Raw genomic sequence first — 17,576 nt, 5'->3', positions numbered from 1 at the left:
CCACCTTATTTCTATGGGACCCTCCTTCCAACACCTGTCTCTTCAATGTCCTGCCACTTTCTTTCCCTGGAATCCATCGTCTGGTTTCTACCATTTCCCACCATCTTAGTTCTATGGGACATTCCACCTGCTTGCTTTTGGGGAGGATTCAATTCACATGTTGAATCCATGGGTTCCCTCTGCCTAGTTTCTATTATACCCACCTGCCTATTTCCAAGGGACCCACCATATGGGTTCTGTATGATTCCACCACCTTATTTCTGCAGGGCCTTTCTCTTAAGGTCCACCTGCCTGGCTTCTCTGAGACACTCCCCCAACAAGTGGTCTCCTGAGGGGTTACCGGGGATGGAGGTGCCCAGGGCCACGAAGACGACAGCGTTGACAGAATCCTTGAGGCCAACGGTGCAGCCAAAGTGGGAGGCGAGGTCCCCAATGAGGGCGGTGAGCAGCCCGATGACCAGGATGCAGACACCGAAGCAGGCCCAGCCGTGGCAGTACTCGGTGGGGGGCACGCAGGCGAACAGAACCTTCCAGAACACCGTCAGGAAGTGCATGACGTAGTCAAAGCATGAGGGCAGTCGCTCCTCCCGGGACCCGTCCTCCTCCTCCTCCTCGTCCCCTGTGGGCACACGACCCAGCTGGGGCACACACCCATGCCTCCTTCCTCACCTACAGAGCCCCCCTTTTGTTCAACTTCTAGGCAGCCAGTCCCCAACGAATTGCTTTCCCAGAATCCCTTGCAGCTAAGAGAATGTATGGGCCCAGGTAAAAATATTCATTTTCTCAGAATCATTTGAAGCTAGAGGAGGCCATGTGCCCAGATAAAAATATGCAGTTTCCCAGGATCCCTTCTGCTAGGGGTGGCCATGTCCCTAGCTAAAGATATGCCTTTCCCAGAAGCCTTTACAGCTACTGACAGCCAGGTCTGCAGCTAGAAATATTCACTTCCTCTGATTCACTGCAGCTGACAGTAGCCACATGCTCAGCTAAAGGTGCTCACTTTCCCAGAACCCCCTGAGGCTAGAGAGAACCATGTGCCCAGCTAACATTAGTCACTTTCCCAGAATCCCTTGAGGCTAGCAACAGCACTGTCCTCAGATAAAAATTTCACTTTCCCAGAATTCCATGCAGCCAACAGCAGTCAGGTCCTCAGCTAAATACTTGGTTTCCCAGAATACCTTGCAGCAGTGGTCATGTGATCCAGTCTGGCCATGAGACATAAACAGAGGGTTTCTGGAAAGCTCTAGCTTTCCTGATAGGGGTACTGTTGTTATAGATGTGTTTTCTGAGATTTGTAAAGGATGCATCATGCTTAGAGCTGATTGTGTCACCTATTGTGGCCGAATTTGACCCACTTTTGACCTGCAGTGACTTGTGTAATGGGAAAGTGCAAATGAAATGTCTTCCTACCTCACCTGAAACTCATAAGCAGAAAGCAAGGAATGAGAAGCAATGAACACACTTGAGTGTGCCGCGAATTACATCTGGAAGGATGCTGATAAGAAACATTGTCACCCCTGACCAGTTGCTCACAGCAAGTCAGGAAATAAAAGCCAGGCCAGCCACCAAATCATGAAGCCACTTTCCATGGTCCCACCCAATGGTTCCTTGGAATGTCAGGGAGCATAGGACAGCTGGTGGCAGTGGAGGCAGAGAGAGACTGATGGATTTGGGGATTCGGGTCATACATCCCTTTCCCACTTTTCTAGCTCACTTAGCCACTTGGCTTCTTAAAGAAATAAATGGTTGAATTTGTAAATGCTTAACTAAGTGGTTTGTGAGGCTTCTCGGTTCTGCATGTTGCATCACAAAGAAAATGTTTTTGCTGAGACCCCAAGTAAAATGCAATTGGAAACTAGAACTGGAAACTCAAATGCAACAGGCACTCTGCCCCTTCCTGATTCCCTGCTTCCTTTCTTCCTGCCTGGAATATGGACTTGACACCTGGAGGTACAGCAGCCATCCTGCAACCATGAGGACAATACCTGGGAATGGGAAAGAGAAATAAAGAAGGGGCCTGGGCCTTTAATGACATTACTGAGCTGCTGCTAACTCTTGATTGCCTCCTACAGATTTTTTTGTTCCGTGAGAAAAAATAAAGTCTAGTGTGCTTAAGCCACTTACTGTCAAGTTTTCTGTTGTTTGCCACTGAACGCATCCCTAATTGACCATATTGAGACATGGCGGAGGTCAGAGCAGGGAGGACACACTCTTGGGAGGGAGGGGGCTGCTATCACCCCGTCTCTTGGGGCTTCTCCTTGCCCTGCTCCAAATCCTGCCTTGGCTCCCACTGCCCTCAGATCCAGGCCCACACTCCTGAGCTTGGCATTCCAGTACCCACAGGCTCTGGCCTCTGCTGACTTCTCCAGCCTCTCCCATCTAGAGGGAGCCTCACGGGTATACCTGTGGTTCTGGAGCCGACTCTTTGGTGTCAAACCCTGTGTGATCTTGAATCAGTGTCCTAACCTGTGTGAGCCTCTGAATGTCTATTTGAGAAATGGGAATAATAATCAGACCTGCCTCAAGAGAGGGCTGTGATGACTACATGAGTCAGGCCATAAAATGTGCTCTCTATGGGGCCTGGCACATCTCCACTGTGACTGTCATTGTTGCAGGCCCATTCCGGTGCCCGGGGGTGGGGGGGATTCAAAGATGCCTGAAACCAAGTTCAGCCTGCAAAGAACTTTCCATCGGGAGGTAAAGGAAATACAAAATCATCTCTAAGTGCAAGATGGGACATGATTCATCCCCAAGGAAGCGAGAACCACCCTCCTTCAGCACCTCAAAAAGCTTTGTGCTCACGTGAGGACCCAAAAGGAACAAAGTACAAAATGACCAAGCCCCAACCCAGATACTCGGGATACGTTCATTAAATGAGTTCGTACAGGAAATGGACTTCAAAGCTGCCTGACACTCAATCTGTCTTCATTGCTGTCATCATCGTGATTATTATTACTGTTATTATTACCATAATGGTTTTATTCTTCCTCTACTACTTCCTCTGATCTAATCGCTTGCTTTCTATAGACCCATGGCCTCCACGACCACCATCTCACACCCATAGTTTCAGTTTCATGCAACCCTCTTACCCTCACTAAGCCCCTAGAGGGACCTCTCTGGCTCCCCACTGTTCTTGAAGCTCAAATTCCTCACCACATCCTCTCAGACCCTGCATGACCCATCTCCTGCCAGTTTTGACAGCCTCAACTCACACCCCATCCCACCCTCTCCCTTTTCTTTCCACAGGCTCTCTCCACTTCCAGGAGTTCCCCTCATTCAAAACACACTCCATGAGGAAAACAAAGAAAAGAAAAAAGCTCCATGGCTCCCCGCTGCACCTAAAATGACACCCAAGCTCTCTCCTGTGGCCTCTAAGGCCTTTGGGGTCTGAACCCTGCTCATCTCTCATGCCTCATCCCATGCCTTTTCTTTATGCCTGAAACCAATCACCCTCCCTAATTGTGCCATAATCTTGCACATTTCCAGACTCTGGTTTTCCCTCTGCCTGGCTCCCACCTCCTGGCTAACTCTTATTCCTATTTGAAGACTCAGATCAGAAGGCTCCTCCTCCAGGAAGCCCTCCCTGATCTTCAAGTTGGGTCAGACACCCGATGTGGTCTCCCATAGCTCCTTGGGGACCCCGTCCCAGTCCTGCCCAATCTGGGTTGCCACTCTCTTGTGACAGGTTGTTTCCCCCACTGGACAGTGAGCTCTGTCAGGACAGGTCCCGAGCTGTCATGATCATTTCTTTGTCCCCAGCAATGGCCCTGTATAGGACCGGGTCCAGAGGATCCTTCAGAAGTAGACGTTGGAGGAATGTGGCTTCAGAGGGAGATGCCACTCCATTTCTATTAGGCCTACAATCTGGTGTCTCTAGGCCTGCTACCGGGTACTCTTCCATCCCTGACGCCTGGTTTCTTTTGATCCCACCGACCAGTTTCTTTCCACCCACAATTCCTCGTGTGTTTTCAGTTCCCACCAGCTTGGCCTCCCTGAAGCAAACCTGATGTTATTCAAGGGAAAGAAGTCCTGAGTTCCACCCTGGTCCTTTCTGGATTCCCTGAGGGACTTCAGGCCAGCCCCTCTTATGTCTCTTGGCCTCAGTTTCCCCAATTCCTATCACAGATGGCCAGTGTTGACCTCCAAGATTGTCTGTGAATCCATGTTATCATATATCTGGCCACAGGGGGGCAGTGTGAGCCTGTCTGAGGCCTAAGGGGGTGAGAACCGGCTCAGGTGGGAGAGCTGGGTGCCCTGGAGACTGTCTCCATAGCAACAGAGGAACCCAGGCGGTGTGGAGAGTCCATGCCATTTAACCTGTTTCCACCCTCCAATTACCTGAGGCCAGGAGAAAGCCCGGGCTGGGATCCCACCGCTTCACAGCTCTCCACCTCTGCCCCCGTCTCCAACTTTCTGCGTCTATGTGTCTACCTGCGTCTCTCTCTCTCTGGCCCTCTGCGTCTTCATTTTCTACACCTTTCATGCTTTCTCTGCATCTCCGTCCTTTTCTGGGATTCTGTGTGCCTCTCTGTGTGTCTCTCTCTCTCTGGCCCTCTGCGTCTTCATTTTCTACACCCTTCATGCTTTCTCCGCATCTCTGTCCTTCTCTGGGATTCTGTGTGTCTATCTCTCCTATTTGTATACCTTCCCTATCTTTTCCTTTGTCTTTCTGTATCTGTTTCTTAGTCTTTTTCTTTGAGTATCTCTGTGCCTTTCCTGTCTTCTTTCTCTTCTCTATTGCTCTCTGTCCTTTTCTCCATGTCCCTCTTTCCCTCTCCCTTTCATTTCTCTTCCTCTGTCTCTTTGTCTCTCCATCCCTCTCTTCTTTCTTCCTCTCTCCTCCCTTCCCACTTACCTGCGCTCACCGTAATTGCCTCTAAAAACTGCTCTCTCCACGAATGGGTCCCAATCACCAAAGCCAAGTTCGTTTTCTTGATGAGTTTATCCACTGTGTTCTGGGGATGAGAGGGTGGGGAGAGACCATGGCCCATGATCACCCCAGGGCAGCTCCATGAGGGGTACTGGGGATGCGGGCTCACACCCCATGCGCAGGGGTCCTCAACCTTCCATATCCCAGTTCTAGCAAGAAGGGACAAGGGAAGCGTGTGCTGTCCATGGTGCTAACGGAGGGACACAGACAGTGGCCTCGGACCTTGGTTGCCCTTCCCTTGTGACCCTCATGGTTGATCCCCTCCTGGACTCTCCCCAAGGAAATGACCCAGGCAAGACTCCAGGAAGGTGAGGTCCCAGAAAATCACCTTAAAATCATACGACTCCTCAATGATGACCTCCAGTCGACAGTTTTCCCCAAGAACCGGCTTGCCCATTTCTGCTATCCTCCGGGCCTCTTCCTCCTCAGCCGTCAGTTTCCTGTCCCCATCCCCTGTGGCATGAGAGATGGGAGTTAGACTCCAAGGAGACCTACCTACCTGGGCCTGCGATGCCTTTACTGCCTGTTCCCACTGATAAAGAAAACCATGTCTTTCCCCAACCTGGGAGCCAGCTCCCATGGGCTGGTCCACAAAGTTCAGTTGGTGGGCTCTGAGGTTCATGTGGTGGGGGCTGTGTGATCTTGGACAATACCTTAGTCTCTCTGTGCCTCAGAGTTCATATCTGTAAAATGGGCACAATAACAGTACCTACCTCATAGGGTGGTTTCCTATTAACTCCTAGTTAAAGGAGTTAATTCATGTGAAGTGCTTAGAAGAGTGCCTGGCTCACAATAACCAAAAATGTTACTTTATTATTATCACCACTACGGTCATTACTATCACCACCCTGTGGAAGAGGCCTGGTCTTTATATCCAAGCTCTGAAAACATCCTAGAGTGTGTTTGAGGTGGTAAGGAGAGAGGGGGATTCCCGATTTTGGTATAAATCTTGGACCCAGAACCATCTACAGTTGGCTCTGGGCTCATTGGCCTCTCCATAGTATGTTGATCCTTCGCTCCAAGCCCGGCAACAACCCAATTCTAACTCTCATAAGAAAGCCACCCGCCAGCCAGGAACAGTCTCAGAAAACTATGCCTGAGTGAGAAATGACTTTTATTGTGTTAAGCTACTGGGATTTAGGGGCCTACTTGTTATAGTAGCTTGTGTTACTTACCTTGACTAATATAATCTTCAGTCTATCCTTAATCTTAACCCCAAACCCCAATTCTGATCTCAGCTCCAAAACCACTCTGTCACTATCTCCAAGCCCCTGACCCTAGTCCCAACTCTCACCCCAATCTCTGACCTTGGCCCCAACTCTACCCTCAAATTCCTCAAACTCACCTCCAATTCCAACCTTAGCTTTGACCTAAATCTGACCCCAGTTCTAATCAGATCCCACCACAAACCCAGAAGCCAATCTCCATCTTAATGCTAGCTTTGACCCAGTTCCTAATACTGATCCCAAATCCCAACCTCAACCCAGTCCTAACCAACCTCAAACCTGATTCCCACTGACCCCACCACAAACCCAAGCTGGATTCTATGACTTACTCCCCCCCACCATCTTAACTACAACCAAAACATGATCTTGGCCTTTAAACTTCTGTCACCCCCAATTCACACATGTTCCACCAAATTTATCTCACCTGCAACCTGCCTCAAACCTGACCTTGAGGGGAACTTGAGGCACTGACCCACCCCCAAGACCCTCCCTCCAGTGCCCCCCCCCCAAAGTCTGGAAGTAACTCCACTCACCTTGATTGAGTAGCAGAGCTGGGGAGAGACAGAGACAGGGAGAGGGTGAGATCTTCCCTGGGAAGCTCAGGTCCACGAGCTTGAAGGATTGCCCACAACTGAGCCTCCAAGGGTCCCCCCGCCCTAGAGCCCTCACCTCTCCCACAGCCCACCCGTCGCCCCTTACCTGAAATCCCTCGCTTAAGCCACTGCGGCTGGCCCAGCTCGATGAAGAAATTATCCTTCTTCTCATATTCCTCATCATCAACTATTTTCACCTGAAGAGTTTTCCTGAGCAGAGAGGGAGAGCACGCAGCGTAAGACTCCCTCCCCCGAATCACCAATAACTCGCCCGTTAGCCACCCGGTTTCTTGAGCACTCGCTCCATCTCAGGCTCTGGAATCTCATTCAATGTTCACAACAACCCTTGGGGGGAAGGCTCTCTTATTATCCCCATTTGACAGAAACGAGCTCAGAAGCGTCTGACGAAGCTGCGTTTGTATTAAGTATCAAGCTGAGGGATCCCGATAAAACCTAGGTTAGATTGGGTGCTTCCTCTGCTCGGAACATTCACCTGGCTCCCATCTCACCCAGGATAAGAGCCAAAGACCCAAGAATGGCCCCCAAGAATCCCTGCCATCCGGCCCTTGTGCCCTTTCTGGCCTCCCAGCCCTCTCGCCCTCGCTCACTCCCTCCAGCAACGCTGGCCTCCTCGCTGTTCCTTGAACCTACCAGGCCTGCTTGTGCCTCAGGGCCTTTGCACCGGCTGTTCACTCGGTTTCCCCATGCTCACTCCCTCAGCTCCTCCAGCTCTCTGTTCAAACTTTACCTTCTTTCTCAACGAGACCCACTCCCACCGCATTCTTTAATATTGAAATCCATCCCTACCCCTACCCCAGCACGCTTGGCCCCCTTCCCCTGCTCTATGTCTTCCTTGTTCCAGATTATCTTCTAACACACCGTCTAATGTGTTTATTTTGTTTATTGTTTGCCATTTGCCTCTTCACATTAAAATGTAAGTTCCACCAGGGCAGTGATTTTTGTTCATTTATGTTCTTTGCTGTATCCCCAACGCCTAGAACAGGGCCTGGCATATAGTGTGCCCTCCATAAACAGTTTGTTCACTCAAGATTTTCAGTCCGGGAGACCCTTGGCTTTCTGTTCCCTGTCCTGACCACATTTGGAGGTGCAACAGAGGGCTAATTGCTTTTCTCTGCATCCCTGCTGCCATGGTAACCAGGACGGTGGGCGGGGGAGAAACAGCCAAAAGTTATCCATCCCCTTCAGGCATACAACCGACCCCCCCTCGATTACGAAGACCCACGACCCCCCAAAGCCCACAGCTCTGCCACTAGCAGCTCTTTCAGCTGTAGGAACCACAAGGCCTGGCCCTAGAACCCAGAAACACAAACACCCAGCCCACGCAGTCACCCAGCAGAGGAAGCACAGCCGGTCACACCGCCCACACCCACGCACCATCATGCCCCGCAGCCATTCCCTATGCAGTGGCAAAATCACATGGACCAGATGCCAACTAGCACGACACCCCCTCCACAGCCTGGGTGACATCACCAACGTGTGAGACCCCTGCTGTGGATCCATGTAGATTCTCCTTCCTTACATCTTACTCTTTATGCCTCTTGGTGTCTGTTTATTCCCTTCAACGTCTCTCTCTGCATCACAGTCTCTCAATCTTCCTTTGTCTCTCTGCCCATCTGTCAGCCTCTCTGTGTCTCTCTCTCCATCTCTCTGACCTTCTCTGTCTCAGTCTCTCCCCAGCTCTCTGCATTTCTTTCTGTGTCCTCCTCTCCCCATCTCCGTCTGTCAGTGTCAGAGAGACTGAATGGAACACAATGGGATAGCCAAAGTCAACACCATCTAAGCAAAGGGGTCTCAATCAACAGACCTATCTCAACACACGAACGCACAGGACACAGTGACACCCATGCAAAGACAGACGCACACAAGACGGTCACGTGGAGACATACGCCTACTTCCACCTTCACCCACTCCCAGTCTCAAGATATTTAAAATTTTCTGTGGGTGGAAAACATGGGTGCCCCCCACCTCAGGAGTGGGCTGGGAGCTGTCCGCGGTGCTGAAACACCAGAGCAAGGAGGGGGTCTCCTGACACACAGACAGCTATTGACACGTTGACACACTGACAGGGTGATACACACACACCTCCGACGCTCACTCTCTTGCAGACACGCCGTGATCCACTGACACGCAGTGACTGACACTCAGTGGCACACGCGCTAACTGGCACCCAGACAAGTGTGCCCTCATGGGGCCCAAAAGGAGGAGAAACCCAACTAGCAAGGGACAGCAAGAGGGACTCGAGCTACACAAGGGCAGGACTTCCTGAGATCAAAGGAAGCAGCCTTAGGAGTATGGGATTAACGGATACACACCATTAATACATAACATAGATAAACAACAAGGATTTACTGTAGAGCACAAGGAACTATATTCAATATCCTGTAATAATCTATAATGGAAAAGAATCTGAGAAAGAATATATATACATATATATACATATACATGTACCTGAATCACTTAGCTGTACATGTGAAACTAACAACTATAGTTCAAATAAAAACTAATTAATTATTTTTTAAAAAGGAAACAGCCTTCCGCCCCAGCCTGACATTTTGTCATCCTCACGCCTGCCCTCCTTGTTTCCTGGGCACTCCACTCTAATTTCAGACCCAGTCTCTTTCTTATCCTGTCTCCCATCCTCTCTTGCTGACCCAAACTCTTTTCTCTCTGTAGCATCAGAAGGACCTTTCCTTCCCTGAGTCCCACTGAGTTCCTCTCAGTGAGAAGAATGTCTCTCTTTATCTCCCCTGCATCTCTCTTCCTTTTACTCTTCCTCCATCCCAGTCTCCCAATCCCGTTTTCCCTCTCTTGATGGGTCTCTGTCACTCAGTTTCTGGCTTCCTTGGTATCCATCTCTAAGTTTGTGTCTGTCTGTCTCTCTCGTGCTCTCTCTCTCTTCTCTGTTTCTCTCTCTGACTCTCCCTTACTCTGGCTCTGGCTCTCTTTCGCTAGGTCTCTTCTGTCTCTGGGTGCCTCTCTGTCTGTCTCTCTCTCTTGCATATCTCCCCGACACCCCATCTCTGGGTGTCTCTCTTCCATCTCTGTGTTGATCCTGCCTGGGGCCAGCCCTCCAGCCCAGCTTCTTGGAAGCATCTCTAATTAGCGCCTGCCCATCAGAGGAAGGATGTGTTTCCCTAAACGCTAATTAGCCTCCTGTTCTCCCTCTCCTGAAGCCACAGCTGGAAGCTTGGGCGGGGGTGGGGGACAGAGGGTGTCCCAGCCTGGGGAAGCCATGCGGGGGAGGAGAGGGCCTGTGGGTTTGTGGTGGCAGGCGGGAAGTTGGTTGGAAGCGATAGACTACAAGAAGGACTGGAACAAGCAGAAAGATAACGCCCTCCATCCCCTCGGCCTCTTGGGTGTGAGACATGGGGCCTGGAATGGTGCCCTCAGCCCCCAACCTAAGTTCTCAACCCAAGTCAGACAGAGAGAGAGATGGAAAGGTATGGAGAGTTCGTGACTGAAATACAACCCGAGTCAGAGAGCTAGCTAGATACTGGGGACAGAGATCTAGAGATTAACAGAAACCCAGAGGGGAGGTGCCAGGAGCGAGAGACGCAGAGACGCAAACGGAGAGATGGAGAGATAGAGCAGTGAGAAGCTGAGCGGGAGGCCTAGCCACAGAAGTTGGGAGGGGAGAGGGAAGGGGAGCGCGGTGGGGGCTCTGCTAGGTGGGAGGAGCGTGGGCGGCAGGAGGAGAGAGACAGACTGGCGTGCGGGGGCGGAAGGGAGCGGGCAAAGGAGGGGAGGCACCTTCTGCATCCCAGGCAGGCGGGGGGTGGGGGGCGGGGGGGGGGAGGAGGGGGAGGGGATGTGAGGCTGCAGGCACACATGGGGGGAACTCGGGCATCTGTGTAAGGGGTGGCCGGGTGTCTGGGCGTGAGAACAGCCCTGACTCTGTGTCTTTGACTTTGTGTGTCCGTATGTGCCGGTGTGCGTGTTGGTTGTGTCTGTGTGTCTACATACTTATTCCTGTGTATCCAGCTCACCTCCCAAGATTCCACCCCACCCTCCCAAATCCCAGCCCTCCAGTTTCCCGTGTCTCTTCCTAGGCCCCCATATTCCTACTCGGCCTCTTCCCAAAGCCTCTCCCACATTCCTCTTAGGTCTCCTGCTATTTCCCCAGGTTCTTCCGCCTACCCAATAGCTTCACCCCTTCCCCCATCCACCTCCTCAGTCTCTGCCCCATCTCCTTAGACCCCACCCTCTTCCGCTGTCCTTGTCCTTTTCCCTGAGTCCCTACCCAGACCCCACTCGCCCTTCATTTCCACAGACACCTGCCCACCTCGAAAGGAACCTCAGGCCACACTCCTCCATTCTACAAATTAAGCCTTCCACATTCCTCTCCCCAGGCCCCATCCTATTTCCTCTCCTCTCTCCTCACTTGGCCTTTCTTCCTGGTGTCCCACTCTCCTCTCCCCAAACCTGCCCAGTTCTCCCAAACCCCGCCCACATCCAGTCCCAACATCTTGGCCACGCCCCGTCACTCCAGTCCCCTCCCTCCTCTCCCCTGTCTCACCTCTTCCCTGGGCCCTGCCCCACTTCCCCGACCTCTCCGTTTCAAGAGCAAGGCTCCATCAAGGCCCCACCCCTTTCCAAGACCACGCCTCTCCTAGGTCCACCCACTTCTCGACCTCGCCCATCCAGGCCCCGCCCCGCCCGGGCACAGTCCCATCCTGGTCCCGCCCCTCTCGCGGGCCGCGCTCGGTCTGCCCCGGCCGGCGGGCTGCCGGACCGGCGCGCTCACATGGTCTCGTCGTCGCCGAACTCGAGCTCGCCGCACGCGTCCTCGTAGTGCACGCCGCCGCCGCGCGCCGTCCCGTCCACTGTGCGGTAGGGGAGGCGCACGGTGCCGCGCGCGCCCGAGCTGCGCACGACGCGCACGTCCACGGTGCCCATGCACTCGCTCACGTGCAGCAGGCGGTCCTGGAAGGAGAAGATGCCCGCGTGGTCGTCGTCCAGGATGGTGACGGTGGCCAGCAGAGGCGCCACCAGCCGCCCCTTGGGCCGCCCGCCGCCGTCGGGCTCGAACATGCCCTGCGCGTCGCCCACGCGCAGGTTCAGCAGCCGCACGAAGAAGTGCTCGTCCTCCTCGAAGATGTCGTCGTCGATGATGCCGATACGCAGCTCCTTCAGTGTCTCGCCCGGCTTGAACACCAGCGTGCCCTCGCTGCGGTGGAGGAGAGGGGAAAGAAAGGGGTGAAGGTCGCTCAAAGGCTGTGGGGGAGGTGGGAGGAGTCAGGGGGGCCCCCTAGAGGAGGGGGCCGCACCACGGAAGAACTTACAAATATAATGGTGGACAGGCATTAAACAAGTAATACTGAGGGGGAATGAGGGTGGGCTTCTCCGGGGCAGGAGATGCAGAGGGAGAACAAGACAGAGTTGGTCCCTCCCACCATCATCGTGTGATGATGAAGGTCAGATCAGGGCAGGCTTCATGGGAGAAGATTTAGTGGGCGGGAGAGCTCCAGGCAGAGGGAACAGCACATGCAAAGTCCCAGGGTGGAGAGGGAGCCTGGAGTGGTCCACAGCCATGCTTCTCCAACCTCCAGGTGCACACGAATTCCCTGGGGCATCTTGTTAAAATGCAGATTCTGGTTCAGTAGCACCAGGGTTTCAAGACTCTGCAGTTTTAGTTAGCGCCCAAGGGATGTGAATGGTTCTGGTACATGGACCACGCTTTCAGTAGCAGGGACATAGGGCCCAGAATTGACCTTGCCATGCTTCTCATAAAAACCATTCTGTGCTCCCAGGTATCCCCAAGAGGAAGTCCACACTCCTTAACTTGGCATCATTCAGTCATTCAACATACACTCTCAGAGTAACTGCTGGGCAATGCTGGGAACATGGGAACAGCCCCACGGCAGAGCCATATCACAGTGACAATTACACATCTAGGGATTTAATTACAGTTCATTCATCCAACAAACATGTATTGTGCATCTGCTGTGTGCCAGGCACTGTTCTTAGTGTTGGGGAAACAGCAGCAAACCAGATCAGAGAAAAATCCTTGCCCTGGTGGAGCTTCTGTTCCAGTGCAGGAGACGAATAATAAAACATATAATGTCAGGTGGTGATGATGCTCTGGAGAAAATAGAGGAAGGAGGGTAGAGAGTGAGGAGAAGGGGCTGTGTTAGCGTGGTCAGGGAAAGCTTTTCTGAGGAGGTGACATCTGAGCAGAGGCCTGAGGGAGGGAGCCACGTGGAGGATATCTGGGGAAGAGTATTCCTGTAAAGGGAACAGCCAGTGCAAATGTCCTGAGGCAGGAGTGAGCCTGGAGTGTTTGAGGAACACCAGGGAGGCCAGTGTGGCTGCAGCTGAGGGAGCAGGGGGAACAGGGGCAGATGTCATGGGGCCTTGGTGGGCCATGGTGAGGACTTTGGCCTTTACTCCAAGTGAGATGGGAACCATGGGAGGCCTCCGAGCAGAGGAGGGACGTGAACTGGCTTAGGTTTAAAAGAGCGTCAGTTGTGTGACTCTCTAAAGCACATGCGAGATGTTCTATTATGGGGTGGGGGAGGGAATGAGGCAGGGCCTGAGACAGGGTGAAACTTTGAGGGAACAGGGAATGAGTGGGCTCCTCCTGGCAGGGCTGCAGACATCAAAATGACTCTGGGATGTTAACAGATGTCAAAAGTCTACAATATACCCCCCCATCCCTCTGTGGGAGGGGCAGAGGGACCCCAAGATTCTGGCAGAGGTAGAACTGGATGACAAGATCTGGATGGAGGGAACAAGGCCTCCCTGTTGGGGCAGCCGTCAGCCTAGGGGCGCTATCCATGGTGGCTAAGACACCCGGCTGGGTGGGCCGACCTGTGCCAGCTGTGGGATCTCCAGGCAGTTAGGATTCTGCAACCCTCTAAGCCTCGGTTTCCTCATCTGTAAAATGGAGGTAATAACCCTGTCTACCTCATGGTATTGTTATAAGGATTGAGTTAATACAGGGGAAACACTCAACAAAAGTTAGCTAGTGATATTTGCACTAGCAAACTAGTGAATCCTAAAGTAATGGCATGTTAGAAGTGGAAACTTAAGGGATAGTGGAATGTTGGGCTTTTAGCACCATCTTTACGAAACGGTTAACCTGGACATCACCAGTAATGGGACACGTGGGCGTCATGTGCCTCCCGGCACCATGCACCGAGGAGGGCACAGCATCACCTCCACGGAGTCCTGCCAAAGTGCATCACCTGAATCTAATCATGAGAAAATATTAGGTGAACCCAAATTGAGGCTTGTTCTAGTAAGTGATCTAACGTCTTCAAAAGCGTCAGGGTCATGAAAGTCATGGAAAGGCTGAGGGATCGATCCAGACTGAAGAAGGTGAAAGAGACATGACAACCAAATGCACCATGTGGTTCCAGATTGGATGGGAAGAGAGGGAGTGAAGACACAGCCATGAAAGGTGAGATAGGGACAACCGGGGAAATGCAAACATAGACTGTAGATGGGATCATAATATTGATTCAGTATCAAATGTCCTAAGTGTGATCATCGTACTGTGATGATGGAGGAGAATATCATTATTCTTAGCAGATGCACACTTATGTTTATGGGTGAATGGCCATGCTGCCTGCAACTCACTCTAAAAGGTGCCACAGTTATTAATATTATTATATATTTTTCTAAAACAAACTTATGGTTACCAAAGGGGAAAGGTGGGGGGGAAGGACAAATTAGGAGTTTGGGATTAATATACACTACTATATATAAAATAGATAATCAACAAGGACCTACTGTATAGCACAGGGAACTCAATATTCTGTCATCACCTATATAGGAAAAGAATCTGAAAAAGAATGGATATATGTATATGTATAACTGAATCACTTTGCTGTACACCCAAAACTAACACAACATTGTAAATCAACTATACTCCAATATAAAATAAAAATTAAAAAATAGAGTAGCATCTCAATAAACATATTATTATATATTAAAGAGAGAGAGTGAATGCACACAGGACAAAATAGGAACAATTGGTGAATCTGGGTGGAGGTTACATGAGGGCTCGCCAGACTATATTTGCAGCCCTTCTGTAGGTGTGAATTTTTCAAAATAAAAAGTTGGGGAGAATCCGCCTGCCAATGCAGGGGACACGGATTCGAGCCCTGGTCCGGGAAGATCCCACATGCCGCGAAGCAACTAAGCCCGTGCTCCACAACAAGAGAAGCCACCGCAACGAGAAGCCCGCGCGCTGCAACGAAGAGTAGCCCCGCTCGCCGCAACTAGAGAAAGCCCGCGCACGGCAACGAAGACCCAATGCAGCCAATAAATAAATAAGTAAATGAAGAAAAAAGAAAGTTGGGGAGAAAAAGAACATGCGGATTTTAGAAACCAGATATCAGAATCATAGAAGGCTAGGTTCACAGGACTCATATTCCAATACTGGGTGCACAAAATCTGAGAAAATGAAAATCTTAGAACCATCAGATCAGAGACTGGTTGGGGTACAGATTAGAATATCAAAATGTGGGAAACCTGGAATCTTAGAATTTTAGACCGTTAGCATGTTAGGATTATAGGGGCTTAAATCTCAGAGTCTTGGAAGAGCTGTGCGGTTTGGGGGCCTCAGAGATCATTATTAATTTGGAGAAACTAAGACCCCACAGGACCACCATAGCCTAGTGATACCTGTGGGCAAATTAGAAAACGGCTCCCCTTCTTCAAGACCCTATTTCCACGAATCTGGAAATTGTCATAATAGACATAGAAATCTACAATGTCCACTATACGAATAGCGCTTTCTTAGATGTGCTGCTCTTGTGCAGTGCACAACCTCAACAACTGTACGTGACAGCCCTGTCTGCCCAGACTGAGGCAGGAACTTACACAAGGAACAGGGGGCAGGGCTAAGCTTGTACTGGAGCCCAGGTGTCCTCCCTCCCAGTCCTGGACCTAAGCTGCCTTGATAAACGATGCCAGGCCTGTGACTATCAACTGCGTTGGGAGAACAGGGATGGGTAGGAAGGTGTCAACTCTTCCTGGCTCTTTGGTTCCACCACTGAACAGCATTTACTCCTTCACTTCAAACATCTTCATGACGTCATTGGCAGGTGAGAAGGCAGCCTCTGATCCCAGCAGGTGACACGTGTACTCACTTCCTTCTGCAAAGGCTTGGGGCTTTGATGGGGGCAATGCAGACGCAGAGGTGTGGGTAGGAGGGGAACGGTGGATAGACTGAGTCACAGCAAGCCCCCAAGTAGTGGATACCTTTTCTTCAGTCGAAGGAGGCTGGAGATGTAGGATGGGCAGAGAGGATGGAGGGAGGAGGTCATGGGTGACCAAAGGGATCCCATGCTACAGGATGATGGAACAAAGATCCGTGAACAGTTGTGCTCCACTCAGGGAAGGCTGCGGAGGGGCAGGGTAGGAGAGGTGGATGAGGATGGGCAGGCTAAAGGATCCTGGACTGACTGAGGTGGAGGGAATGACCTACAAATGTCCAAAGCAGTGGAAAGATATGTAGATATGATGGGGCAGAGGGGAGCCTGGGCTACCAAAGGTCTTTGCTGAGGCACAGTGGTGGAACCAAAGATCTGTGAAACAGGGACCTCAATCCCAGAAAGAGAAGAGTTCGCGGATGAGGGGCTGGCTGCTGCACGATGGCAGAACCAAAGATCTGTGAACAGTTCAGCTTCAACTTAGCAGGTGGAACCCATGAAAAGCTCGGCCATCAACACTCCCTCCCGTATTCTGCTTTATTTTTCTTCGCTGTTCTTACCACTCCCTGATATTTTAATGTATTGAATGTATACTTTCTAATGGCCTGTCTTTCCCATGAGAATGTCAGCTGCATTGGGGCAGGGACTTTTATGTCTTTCATTTACTGCTGGTCTCCATTGCCCAGATTCATTTCTGGCACATAGAAGACACACAATAAATGCTATTATTATAGGAAATCATGGGAGACTTGCACATCAGTTAACATAACAAAACATACTGTAAACCTATAATTCCTGAAAGAGTGTGGTATGGACAGAACTACAAATACATAAAGAATTTTGTGGTCCCATGAGAACACAGCAGTTATCTATCTTCTTTACTGTTCTCTGTCGAGCCTCTTAAAAAAGCATCTGTCAGATGGATAAACAACAAGGTCTTACTGTATAGCACAGGGAACTATATTCAATATCCTGTGATAAGCCATAATGGAAAAGAATATGAAAAACAATGTATATGTATACATAACTGAGTCACTTTGCTGTACAGCAGAAATTAACACATTGCAAATCAACTATATTGCAATAATTTTTTTTTAAAAAAGCATCCGGCACCTAGTAGGCGTGCAGTAGGAGTTGCTGAACAAGATCACAGTTCTGCTCAAAGAGGGGTGAGGAGAGGGACTGGGGCAGTGAGACACAGGAGGGTGCAAAGAGTGGGTAGCTTTATGGTGGAACCAAAGACCCAAAGACAATTTGGACACTGTCTGTCTTCTTATCCCACTTCATTTTCCCCCATCACCTGATGTTTTTATATGTTTCATAGTTTATAACCTTATTGCAACTTGAGGGTAGGGACCTTAGCTGTCTTGTTCACCGGGGTATACACCTGGCATATAGTAGGTGCTCAATAAACATTTTTACTTTAATAATGGTGTGTGGGAGGGTACTTGTTTTACCAGGTATGATACATATAATGGAGTTATAATAATGAACACAGTGGAGTGTCAAGCACAAGAATGCACAGGTAGAGCATGGACATGGGAGGAGCAGCCTGTGGTAGATGGACAGCCACCGCTGTCTGCCTTGTCCAGCAGCGTTTGCCAAATGCCTAGAACAGTGCCTGGTACAAAGTAAACTCTCAAGA

General features: G+C 50.7%; 1 protein-coding gene across 1 annotated transcript in view; it reads right to left on the bottom strand.

Annotated features, from left to right (window-relative positions):
- The window catches only part of SLC8A2 (solute carrier family 8 member A2), a 30,029-nt gene that overhangs the window by 2,014 nt on the left and 10,439 nt on the right, over positions 1–17,576 (bottom strand). The window contains exons 4-9 of the mRNA XM_022585235.3: positions 11,515–11,937; positions 6,856–6,959; positions 6,690–6,707; positions 5,259–5,383; positions 4,856–4,955; positions 341–619 (exon numbers count right to left, since the gene is read on the bottom strand). Coding sequence (XP_022440943.1) covers positions 341–619; positions 4,856–4,955; positions 5,259–5,383; positions 6,690–6,707; positions 6,856–6,959; positions 11,515–11,937 — 1,049 coding nt within the window. The remainder of the gene's footprint in view (positions 1–340; positions 620–4,855; positions 4,956–5,258; positions 5,384–6,689; positions 6,708–6,855; positions 6,960–11,514; positions 11,938–17,576) is intronic.

The sequence above is a fragment of the Delphinapterus leucas genome, chromosome 20 (genome assembly GCF_059928025.1).
Source record: "Delphinapterus leucas isolate spDelLeu-1000000601 "Yukka" chromosome 20, BTC_Dleu_Yukka2, whole genome shotgun sequence".
NCBI lineage: Eukaryota > Metazoa > Chordata > Mammalia > Artiodactyla > Monodontidae > Delphinapterus > Delphinapterus leucas.
This window is presented reverse-complemented; position numbering and strand designations above follow the sequence as displayed.